Source organism: Muscardinus avellanarius (genome assembly GCF_963383645.1).
Source record: "Muscardinus avellanarius genome assembly, chromosome: X".
In the NCBI taxonomy this organism is placed as follows: Eukaryota; Metazoa; Chordata; class Mammalia; order Rodentia; family Gliridae; genus Muscardinus; species Muscardinus avellanarius.
Window position 1 is genome coordinate 86840784 of NC_137792.1, and position 12751 is coordinate 86853534.

The 12751-nt window shown below is 42.6% G+C and overlaps 1 protein-coding gene across 2 annotated transcripts; it reads right to left on the reverse strand.

Moving 5' to 3' along the window:
• Nucleotides 1-1112: 1112 nt before the first annotated feature.
• On the reverse strand, nucleotides 1113-8838 carry PGRMC1 (progesterone receptor membrane component 1; the record flags this gene model as incomplete). Of its 2 annotated transcripts, XM_080719503.1 has the most annotated exons (3): nucleotides 8477-8838; nucleotides 4467-4622; nucleotides 1113-1216 (listed from the first exon to the last, which is right to left on the reverse strand). In XM_080719503.1, exons 1-3 carry the CDS (start codon nucleotides 8802-8804, stop codon nucleotides 1113-1115), a joined length of 588 nt encoding a protein of 195 aa, XP_080575629.1. In that variant the 5' UTR covers nucleotides 8805-8838. The 2 variants fall into 2 exon arrangements, with proteins under 2 accessions (XP_080575629.1, XP_080575630.1); XM_080719504.1 differs by lacking the exon at nucleotides 4467-4622.
• Between the last annotated feature and the right edge of the window lie 3913 nt (nucleotides 8839-12751).

Genomic DNA, 12751 nt, shown 5'->3' on the forward strand with positions numbered 1-12751 from the left:
GGAAAAATTTTAAAAAGTTAAAATAAGACACCACGGTGTACTGGGTAAAACCATTTACTAACTGACCAAAGAATTTAATTTTGTTTCTGATTTGAGGTAAAACCATTAAACACAGCTCACGAGAAAATACGATTGCTATTTAACTACAATTACAAGAGGTGAAACCTCACTAGGTGCTCATGTAATACTTTTACAAACTCACACAACTGCAGTCTACTTAAAGCTAGGTTTAGTGTTAACCAAAAGAGTACTATCTGAGACCTAGACACTTGACTACTACTTTTGCAGTGGCTATAGTTTTGTAACGAGAGGGATATACTTTCAAAACCACTTAGCTAGTGACATATACTGTTTCCCCATTCTTCAGGTGTGTGGATGAGCCTCTTGGGAGCCCATGGATCCATTCCTGTTCTGTATGCCTCTTGCATTGAGCATTTTCACATAACCACTGCCCCACCGCAAGCTTGAGGATAGGGATGCTGATCCTATAATCTTTTTCATGTATTTGGGTTTCCCCTCCAAAGTTGTCATTAGGATATTCAGATCCTGTTTTCATCTTAACTGTAGACTACTTTGTCTAAGAGTGTGTCTGTGGGTCCACATGAGGGTGAGGTCAAGGAGTAGTGGATGTTTCTCTGTAATCAATACTAAAGCCTTTGGAACACTGCAGATTTGCTTTAGCGGTAGATAAAACAGAAATCATGCAGTAAAGTCAATTGAGTAAAAGGGATTTGTTGTCTTTAGAGAGAACGTCATGACTAAAAGTTGGTACTTTGTTCTTAATATTTTTTACCTGTTTGGGGAAAATACCCAACTCTTAACTCTCAGGAAAAACAAATCTAAATTCATCTTGTACTCACTACAGATAGGAGAGAAACAGTATTAACGTTGCATTACAGCACTGTGGTTCACACTTTCTGGATTTGTGACAGATAGACATAGCATGCATTCTAAGAAGTCAATTTTATCAGTGTCACTAGAGATGTTAATTAAAAAGTTTACAGCAAGTTCAAAACGCTTCTAAATATTGAAATCACCATGTTTTAAAGACAGACTGGAATGTTACAAATGATTCTGCAAAATACAAAAATAGATATGCCTCCACCGATGAGTTAATCATTTTTCCGAGCATTCTCATCTTTTGGTTCGTCCTCATCCGAGTACACAGTGGGTTCCTCCCCCTCCTTCAGCAGTTTGCCCACGTGATGATACTTGACTGGAGGGAGAGAAGAAAATACAAATGGTCATTTTCATACTTAATTAAAAAATCACTACTTCATTGCATCTAAACACTTTTATTAGGGATCCACGATGTACTCGACAATATTTTGAGTTTCATGAAGGATAAAAAGGTGGTGTATACCATAGTTCTTGCCAACAGGGAATTTGTTTTGTTCAGAAGATAGAAATATAGGAGCTGGGAGTGGTGGCATACTCCTATAATCCCAGTACTTGGGAGGCTTGAGACAGAAGAATCGAAAGTTTGAGGCTAAACTTAGCAACATAGTGAGACTCTCAGCAACCTGGTGGAGACTGTCTAAAGAAAATTAAAAAGGGGTGAGTATAGTTGGAGATAAAATGCCACAGGGTTCAATTGCCATTTCTACAAAAAAGAAGAAATATAAATTGGTAGCAATTTCTGCTGATAGTTTATGTTAGTAGGTAACATTAACCTGAATTGTATCTCTGGTTGTAGTGAGTGTTCCAAAGAGCATGAGTGAATTATGAATTATCCAGAAATGTTGCATGCTTTAAGAAACATGTAGAAGGATTTGGTGAAAGAAAGATTTCCAGAAATGAAAACATCATGTTTAAAGGAATACAAGCAAGAGTGAACATATCTAGGAAGCAATAAAGAGACCAAGTTGTCAGTAGAATTGCCTTTTGGAAGCCGGGTGTGGTGGTCCATGCTTGTAATCCCAGCATTCGGGAGGCTGAGACTGGAGGATCGCCGTTCATGGACAGCTTCAGCTACTTAGTGAGGCCCTCTGAAACTCAGTGAGACCCTGTCTCAAAATAAAGAATAAAAAATAGGGCAGGAGGTGTGGGTCAGAGGTTGAATGCCCCTGGTTTCCATCCCCAGACCCGCAAAAAAAAAATGGCTTTTGGAATCAGTGGGAGATAAGGCTGGCTAAATGGTGTGGGGAAATATTATGAAAGACCTGAAAAGCCAGCTTGAGATATCTGAACTTAAGCTATAGGTGGCAAAGGGCATTGGAGTTTTATGAGAAGAGGAATGACACAGCAAAACAGTGTTTCGGCAATGATATCACTGTGATATCTAGGACACTCTAGGAGCAGAGCGACCAGGATGTGGAGGAAAAGAGCCAGGAGGAGTGTGGCATCCATGAGACTGGAAAGGAAAGGGCATGAGGTACTGTGAAAGAAAACTGGAAACAAGAGTTAATGAAACACGAGTTAATGAAGTAAAAACTAGGCAGGAGATCCACAACATAGACTGGAGAAGTAAAATTAGTAATGGCAAGAAGCAGATCCCAGCTGGGCATGGTGGCTCATGTGTGTAATCCCAGTACTTGGAAGGCTGAGACAGGAGGGTCTCAGGTTCACAGCCTCTTCAATATAGCAAGACTCTCAGCAACCTATTAAGACCCAATTTCAAAACAATTTTTTTAAAAGGCTGGGGGGGGGGATAACTCGGAGGTAGAATGCCCTTGGGTTCAATCCTCAACACCACCAAAAAAGAAGTGGGTCCCTAGAAATCTTCGAGAGACAGAGTTCAATCCAATTGTGGGTATGGAAACCATATTGTAGGAAGTGAGGAAGGAGGTCTAGAGAAGAAATGAAGCAGGGATTAAGGATAGCAACTTATTAGCTGTTCATAGGCCAGGGAAAGGAAAGAATAATGGCTTAGTGGATGGAGAAGAGAGCAGATGATAGAATGTTTTTCCCCAGCATGACTGAGAAAAGACTTGTGGATAGTTAAAAGAAGGTAAAGGAGCCAGGAGAGGACTAGAGATGATGGGGACAACAGACTTAAAAGTGCAAATCAGAGGCAGCAAACCATCACATTACATTATTGCAGCAATTAGTTTGTTAATTCGGGGTTAATTGCCTCAATGTTAGAAGTCAACAGAACCAAATCTCTTTCTGAATCTGGGTAGTAATAAGAGTAACCAACCTGTCTAACCAGGTAAGAACTGCTTTTGTGTGTCATGAACATTAGAAACAATTGGAACTTCCCTATTTGAACATAGCATAAAGTTCCCCAGAGTGTTCAGGACTGTAAGACAAATAAAAGCTGGTGGCACCTGGGAAACTCACTTTCAGGGGGAATCAATACCAGTTTTGAGTGTGGTGGAGGTGTCACAATAGTATTTAGAGCTAGTCTTAAAGGGAAAGAAAGCACACTCCCCATCTATGTAGCCTCAGAAAATGGAGCTTTGTAAGTTATAAATTGTAACTAATGCATTAACATCCTATAGAAGATTCTATTATTACAAAGGCATCCCAGAGGTGCAAATATCAGTGACTATGTTAGATAAGCGAATTATGGTTTCTAAGTAAAAATATTTGTCTCCGGAAGTGAAAACTATGCTTGGTCTTATTGAGATCCAAACTCAAAGCTGCATCTGGCTAATTATTAGCTCAGAACTCTATTAGAGGTCAGCATTATTTTCAAAGAAAATGGTTGGATGTAGCCAAAAGGGTAACTGATTATAGAAAAAAGCAAATAGAAAGCTACAAATTAAAAAAAAAAACTTCCTCAAAGAAATGGTCATTGTCTTGATATTTCATAAAATGTAGGAAAGGTTATTATTCAACTTGTAGAAGTAAAATATTGCTACAGTGATAATCCCTTAGGATGTAGGTTTGGCAGAAACAAATCCCCAATTTCTCAAGGTCTGAATTTAACCCTCCTTCCTACTCCCTCCCTCCCTCCCTTCCACCAAAGACTTCAGCCCATAGCTCAAGTCAGAAACAAGTGTCTCCTTTTTTTTCTTTTTTAAAAATGCAGACACCATTGTTACTGGTCTGATTATAAGCATCATTTGAGGCTTTACAGTTGGGCTCAATTAGATTCAAAGAGAAGCTGTTTTGCAGAATACAAGTCTCCCATTCTTCAACAGAGATGTGGGCTGCTTTTGAGCAGCAAGCACTAACTACATGAGAAGGCTTATGAAAATCCCCCTTTCTATAGCCAAGAGGCCCACTGTCCTTTCCCCACTGCACCCAAGTCCTAATGTAGATTCTATACAATCTTCTATGCAAAAATCAAAAGCAGAAACCCGTTTCTATAGAGAACAAGCTAAAAAATGGTAGGTAATCATAGCAAGTGACTCAGCACTGCTACAATTACTTCAAGGTATGAATTTGATCTGTCCATGGTTCAGGAGCCTATCAAAATGCACCTAAGTTTCAAGCTGCTTAGCAATAACTATTGTTCTGCCATGAATTCCCATTACTGGTAGAAATTTGATCCAGGCACAATTATAAAAAATGCTTACAAGTGAACTGAGATTCCCAGTCACTCAGGGTCTCCTGCTGAGCAGGATTGAGGTCAGAAAGGTCATCATACTCATCCTTCAGCGCTTCCTTATCCAGGCAGAATGTGGCAAGGCCTCGGGATGCATCTCTTCCAGCAAAGACTCCATATGGTCCCTCTTTAAAAACAAAATGAAACCAAACACCGATTCTTTATTAGTTAGTAAATTTTTGTTTTTGGTGATACTGGGGTTCCTGGAAGTCCTTCTACCTTCGGGCTACACTCCCAGACCTATTTTTATATTTTTATTTGGAAACAGGGTCTCTTAAGCCAGCGAGACTGGCTACGAACCAACGCGATCCTCCTGTCTCCGCCTTCCAAGTGCAGGGATTACAAGCGTGGGCCACCATGTCTGGCTAGTTAGTAAATTTTTAACACACAGAAAATGGCTTCCTTATCCATCAACACAGAAAGTCAGTGGTTTTGAATATCAAATTCCACTCTGAAACCAAAAAGTGATGTAGGGGACACTGAGACCTACTGTCTATTAGATAACTGAAACTAAATAAAAATGCTATACATTTTCAATCTCCTGTAAATTGCAAATAGCTAATACAAAAGTCATACATGGTTCATTCATGGGATGGTGGTAGTAGGGCATGATCCAAGACAATACAGTCCGCAGATTTGAATTCAATATGCATATATACCTTCACCATCTTGTATCCCATTAAGGTTATGACTAAAATGCACCAATAAAAAATAAAATGTAAAGAATTCAATGTGTGGACTTTGAATTCAGAGCTTGGCTCTTGGAGTAATTCAGTGAGAGTTGTGGTTTCTTAAGATAAAAAACACTAGTGTGTAGCCGGGTGTGGTGGCGCACGCTTGTAATCCCCGTGCTTGGGAGGCAGAGACAGGAGGATCGTGCAGGTTCAAAGCCAGCCTTGCTGGCTTAAGAGACCCTGTTTCCAAATAAAAATATAAAATAGGTCTGGGAATGTGGCCTGGAGGTAGAAGGGTTCCATCCTCAGTACCACTAAAACAAAACAAAACACTAGTGTGTACATAAAAATATTGTTTTATTCTAATATTTTAGTGGGTCAAAGTTATAGAGCTCTTTGGCTGTGAGCTTCAATTAAACATTAACTTGTGACATCTGCAAGAGAAATCATTTTATGAGTATCAGTGGTTCAAACATCTATCAGCATATTACATAAGCTTCATTGTCAATAAATAAATAGCAAAGAAATTGGCTTTGTCATTCTGTCTTTGGTGGGCTTGAAGACTGTGAAAATAATAAAAATTTCATAGACAAAAAGGTAACCAATACCACCAAATTAATTCTAGAAAACTTAGAATGCCATGATAGGTGATACTATTGTGAACTTTTGTCCAAAAGAGCAGCAGATCATTCTATGGGCATTTGAAGTGGATCTTTAAACTTATTTAAATATTGCACAAGTAAAGGAAAATAATCCAGTGTACTTTAAACAAAGTCCTGTTTTCCTAAAAGCAGGCTAAAATGACCATATTTTGTAGGTAACCACTATGCCAATTATGAGAATAAAAAGTTTCAATATGGTCTGGTCACCTGTAACCTCGACCCATGAAGGAATATTTTACAAATGAGATGAACTGTATGATCAATTTCTAAATGTAGTTAAGATCCCCCCAATATAGCTGTTTTTAATCATCTTCACATGCTGTCATTTAAACTACAGAGGGTAAAAAAGAAGCCATGCATTGAGAACAAATGCATACTTTAAGTGGACATGGTGGTACTTAGTGCTTGAAAATAGGCAAATTGTACTAGCTTTGATCTCACCATTTCAGAATTTATGGTCCTTGGATTGGGGGATGGGTCTTTACCTAGCAAACCTTACAGAATAAACAAGGTCTAGGGGGAGCATCAATAGTCTTGGAGAATATATGTATTCACAACAATGTATATTCACTAGAAGTTCCATGAGCACAGATTATATCTGTTTTGCTCACTGCTACATTCCCAGCTCCTCCAACAGTGTCGTGCATAGGCACATATGAAAAATGTTTAGGATTCCTTTGTAACATGAAATACCATTTCCACCATGATGTTGTTACGTATTCAGGAGCCTCCTCCATGTTAGTGGATGGTAGAGACTTAGATCTCATAGTGAGCCATCCTGGTGATTTTTCAAAAGGAAAACTAAGGCCTAGAGAGAACAAAGCTTTGCACCGGGTTACATGGCTGGTCAGTGACCCAACCAGGACTAGCATGCAGGTTGCTGGACTTCCAGTTTTGTGTCTGTGCAGACACCAATGTTCCTCCCAGTGACTTTGCAAACAACCATATGATGATGCCCACATACATGTTTTGACTCTACTTCATGGTTTAGCTCAGTAGTACCAGGTATTTATGTGATTACTGTTGATAATGCAAGTCTAGAGTGACAAATCATGTAAGTGTGGTTTTCAAATTTTTTTGCAGTTTCATTCTTATAGAAAATAGGGATTCTAAAATGTCAACACGGGAAATCTAAGTGGGAGAGTACCTTAAGAACCTTTACATATCTGAGTTTGACTTTGTTTTAGGAGAATGAAATGTCAGAGGAAGTATGAATGTTTTAGTGCAGAATACTCTTCCCAGTGAGGATGTGGACATCCACCCCTCTTCCAGCTTTCAGGATGGATAGAAAAGTCCATCTTGGAGGAGCTAAAATAAAATCTCTTCTTTCCAAGTATTCAATATAGAATGACTTTCTGAATCTGGCTGCTTCTCAAATTCATCTATGGGAGATGGTTAAAAATGCAGATTCCTAGGACCTCCCTCTACCTAGCGATTCATTTATATTACTGGTTATGGCCAGTTAGCCCAGAAATCTGTATTCTTCCTCAAGTGCATCAGGTGACTCTGACAGGGAACTACAGTTGGAAAAGCCCCATCTCAAAGATCATCTCTGCAAGTCAGTCCCCTCCAAAAGCGGTTTGTCCATCCACGTCCCATTTCCCTTTGGTGGGTTTTCCTAAAATCTCCTCCAGAATCTTTCATAGTTCTACCCCTTTTGTTTCTAAGGACTCTACCACGTCTCCCTCCCTCCATTTTTAATCTTTTTTTCCCCTGGGGTGTGGGGGCTTGTAGTTCTTTTTCCTCCTGCTACAGACTGAATAGGGCCACCCATCAGCTGGCTACATTACCACTGTCTACCACCTTCAGCTTTTTCCTTCCTCCACCAGCTCCTTTCCCCTTCCGGGCCTTGCTGCTTCACCTTCCAGCTGATCACACACACACACACACACACACACACACACACACACACACCTGACACAAACCACATTCCAAGCATGCGCGTGCACATGCACACCAGAAATACCACATACGTGCGCGCACGCACACGTACACACACGCACGCGCGCGCGCGCACACACGCGCGCGCGCACACACACACACACACACACACACACACACACACACACACACACCCCACTCCACCATGCAGGATGAATTTACCTGCTGCTAATCCCCATCTCAGCTTTCTTTCTTCACACCCTCACATTCCACCATGGCTACTACTCCCGGCGTCATCGGCCTTCCAGTCTTCTCTAAATCTGGACCTTCCTCCTCCCATGCATCCCCCTCGAGACACTCTCATTTCCTTTCTAGAACCACCCCCCTCCCAGGAACTCCCAAATACGCTACCTTTGAAAACTCTCCCACTGCCCCGGGCTCAGATTGTCCCTCTTTCGAGCCTTGCAGTCCCACTCTTTAGAGAGCCGCCTCCCGCCGCCTCCATATCCCAATGCTGGCAGGGGAATGTGCGTCCCCCACGGAACTGTAGCCCCACTAGAGTGTCTCGGGTCCCCTGCCTGCCCCGGGAGCCGCCCTGCCTGCCACGACCGCCCGACTCTCCGCCCGCCCGCCCTCCCTCCCTGGCGGGCCGCCATTCCTCTTCCCCTCTGTGGCGCCCCGCTCCTCCTCAACCCCTCTTGGGCCTACCCCGTGCCGGGCCCCCCTTCTTTTGTCTACGAGACCCCCTTCGCTAGCCACCATACCAGGTCCGTAGAACTTGCGGCCTTTGGTCACGTCGAACACCTTGCCGTTGATGGCCATGAGTATACGCGGGTCCTGGACGCCATCGAAACGCCGCAGCTCAGCAGGGGTGAAGTCGCGCCGCTTGAGGCGGGGCAGGGGGGGCGGCTCGTCATCGTCGTTGTCGCCACTGCCCCCAGGCTGGTCGCCGCGCACGATCTTGTAGAGCAGGAAGATGCAGAGACCGAGCAGCAGCAGGTTGAGGGGCGACGTGAAAATCTCATGCAGCAGCCCGCCGCCCTCCAGCTCGCTCGGGTCGGCGCCGGTCGCCACCACATCTTCGGCAGCCATGATCTTGGAGCAAAGGTTGGGCTGGGCTTAAGCTGAGATCTTTTCCCTTCCCTCCCTCCGAGCGAGTGGCGAGCGGGGCTTGGCCGCGGACTCAGACTAGTCAAGGGAGGAGGCGGGACCAAAAGGGCGGAGACTCCAAGTCCCGCCTTCCCCGCGGCCACCTAAGCGCCCGGCCCTGCTTGGTACACTGGGCCCGGGGCCCCCCCACGTAGCCTCTGGAGGGCGGCCTGGATTCCTCAGCAGACCTCTTACTCAGAGCCCAACCCACCCCTCTGTTCTACCTACGGAGATCCTGCACCAGCCTTAGGCCACGCCACCCACGCATCACCCCCTAGCAGAGATACCGCGTGCAGCCCTACTGGGCACGCTAGTTGCTTCACCCAACCGATCAGCCCCGAGAGCCTTGGCTTTGGCAGCCTCTGTCCGAAGCCCTCTCCACCACCTGATGCGCTCCAAAGAGCTGATTCTATTTTTCTTGCTTCTCTCGGGTGGAAGAGAAACCCCTCATTCTCAAGCCCTTCATTTCCCATTCCCGACCATCCCCCAGGGCCACGAAGTTGCCTTAGGAATCTCATTCCTCCAACTCTCCTTTCTTCTGTAGAGATCCATACTACACATTTTCACCTTGGGAACCCGTGCTTGCTCTGTTTGACAGCCCTTCCTCAAATTCAACCCCAGATGCCAAAGGGCAGACACCCACGGGATTGCTACAGTCTGCACAGGCCTGTTGGTGGCTCTCAGTATCTGGAGATCAGATCGCCCAGTTTACTTTTGGGTTTGTTCTTAAAAAAACAAACCCTTTTGCAATCACCGATTTGCTTACTCACAGGGCATCATCAAGTAACGTTCTTGTGTTGAGCTCCCCCCCCCCTCAGAATAATGTCCAGTGTTTCTTTGTCTGGCAGTAGCATTCCATTTGAAGTCTTTCGAACAACTCTTGGCAGTCTCAATAACCCTGAGCTAGAGCCCAGACAAAGGAGGGAGTTTGGAAGGATCCTAGATTTGGTCCTTTCCTTTCCTAGGTATTTCTCTGGCCTTTGATTTGTGAACAGGCAGCTCAGGAGCAGGCCTCTATTAAGGAATGGCTGCTTCTACCCTCAGAAGCCTAATCTGGCCTGTCTTTTTATTGTGGCAGGGGGAGGGGAGCGGAAGAAAGGATAGAAAGAGAGGGAAAAATAATTAAAACCAAGCCTCGCACACATCTGTAGCCCAGATCAGTACTTTTCCATCCAAGGCTCTGTTCACTTAAACATAATTTACTCCCCTTCCCAACACATGAGTGACTTGAGGAGAGAACTGGCTTCTTAACTCAGAATTCTCAATATTTCTGGCAAAAACTGCTTCCATCCCTGCTCCTCCCCCATCTGCTTAAATCGTTTTAAACTGTGATGAGCCAAACAACCTTTATATCAGGCCCACGCTTTTTTTTCAGAGCTAAATTTAGGATTTGCTGAAAAGGCCCCTCTAGATCTTTTGTCAAACCTCTTCAACCTAGTCCTGGGGAAACAGGTTCAAACTGAGAGCAGTAGTTAGAAGCTGTAGTTAGAATCTAATTATCCCTTCAAAAGATCGTGTGCAGCCAAGATATTTTAAAAGACCAACAAACTTGTGAAAATATTTTCATTTGCATCAAGTTTGACAAAATATTAATATCCTTTAAATATCATTTTAATTGATAAGAAAAAATCCTTAGGATTCTAGTCCAAATGCACAAAAAAGAGATAGTTCACAAGAGGGGATACCAAGAGGGGATACTAAGCCTCAGTTTAGCTGGTAATAAAAAAACATGATGGCAAGGTGGCACACATCTGTAAGCAAAGTACTTGGGAGGCTGAGACAGAAGGATTGTAGGTTCAAGAACAGCCTTAGCAACTTATTAAGACTCTCAGCCACATAGAGAGACCCTGTTTCCAAAAATAAAAGGGGGCTGGGGGTGTAGCTTAGAGGTGGAATGTTCCTGGGTTCAATTCTTGGGGCCACAAAAATAAATAACTAAATAAAGTATAATATAATAACTAATTCATCCACTTGAATTGTGATAAAACCATACTCTGGCCCTCCAGAAATCATGACATGGGAAAATGATTATGTTTTAATATTAAAACTATATGCAGTGTGAAATAAAAAATGTATATGAGGAAGCCTGGAAGGAAATGTGCTAAAATGTTAACTGTCACAATTGTTAGTTTCTTCTTTATACTTTTCTACATTTCCCATAATTGACACCTGTCACTTTAATCCTCAGGGGAAAATGGTATATTATTTCTTTTCTGAAAAATGTTAGAATGATAATACATGTTCATGTTAACAAGCATATTAAACAGTACCTAAGTGTATTTAAAAAAAACAACCTCATTCGCAATCTCCTAGGTCTCCAAATGATCTTGAAATCAGGACAGTACAGCTGGGCATGGTGGCACATGCTTGTAATTTTAGCACTTGGGAGGCTGAGACAGCAGTATCACACAGTTTTGAATCCAGCCCCGGCTACTTAGTGAGGCTCTCAGCAACTTAGTGAGACCCTGTTTCCAAATAAAGTATAAAATAGGTCTGGGAGTACATCCCAGAGGTAGAAAAGCCTCTGGATTCCACCCCCAGTACCACACACACAAAATAAATAAATCAGGCCAGTACATTAATGGTACACATACATATTTTATTTTATAAAATTTTAAATAATAAAAGGTGTACCGATTTTTATTTTATTTTGGTGGTACTTGGGGTGGAACCCAGAGGCTTTCTACCTCTGCACTATACTCCCAGACCTATTTTATATTTTATTTGGAAACAGGGTCTCACTAAGTTGCTAATGGCTTCACTAAGTAGCTGAGCCTGGCTTTGAACCTGTGCGATCTTCCTGTCTCAGGCTCCCATGCGTGGGGATTATAAGTGTGTGCCACCACGCCTGGCTCCATTTTCTAATAAAAAAGACACAATATAAAAGGATAAAAAGCCATCAGTTTCCCACCCAGATAATCTATACTGGAAATTTTTGAAGTCATGTTTGCTTGAGGTGAGAAAATTAAAACCAGCTGGATACAGTGGCCTACAGATTTAATCCCATCTACTCAGAAGACTGACACAGAAGGATTACAAGTTTGAAGCCTACTTGAACAAATTAGTAAGATTTTATTTCAAAATAAAATTTAAAAAAGGGCTGAAGAGGTGTAGCTCAGTGCTGGAGTGCTTGCCTAGATGTGGGAGGTTCTGGGTTCTACCCCAATACTGTCAGAAAATAATAAAAAAGAAAAAAAGAGAAGGAAAGATCTAAACTATGAAAGTTACAGAAGAAAATTAAAGCTCCTCTCACTCTTGATTCTCTTTCCTCAAAGGTAACCACTATTAACGGTAGGGAAATTATTTTTATGAAGGGCTAGGGAGGGTAATTTGTCACTCTCATTCATCACAGTCAAGTGTCCTTTATTCTACTTCTCTGTGTGTCCCCCTTACTGAGATAATCGATTAAAGGAAGGAAGCCCTGCTTCACACAGAGTATAGAAAATTTGTGCAATTTAGAACACTAAGATGCGATACACCCAGGTGTTGTGGTACATGCCTGTATTCCCAGTATTTGGGAGGCACAGACAGAAGGATCACAGGTTCAAGGCCAACCTGAGCAACTTAGCAAGATCCTGTTTCTAAATAAATAAATAAATAAATAAATAAATAGAGACTGGAGGGGAGGCTCAGAGGTTGAATGTCCCTGGGTTCAATCCCCAGTACCCAAAAGAAAAAGATACAGTTCGACAATACTTTCAAACCTGATTTGATGTTAAATAAAGTGTGCAGTTAGCAAAACTAAGATGTTGAGAGGGTTGAAAAGTGTACTACCATTCTGGCTCATGTTAGAATCCATGCTGGATGGATGGGCCTCATTGAAGGTGGTAGTTTCCAAGTTAACTGGAAATGACCAAGGATGCTTATGTCTGAAAAGCCCTTCTCAGAAT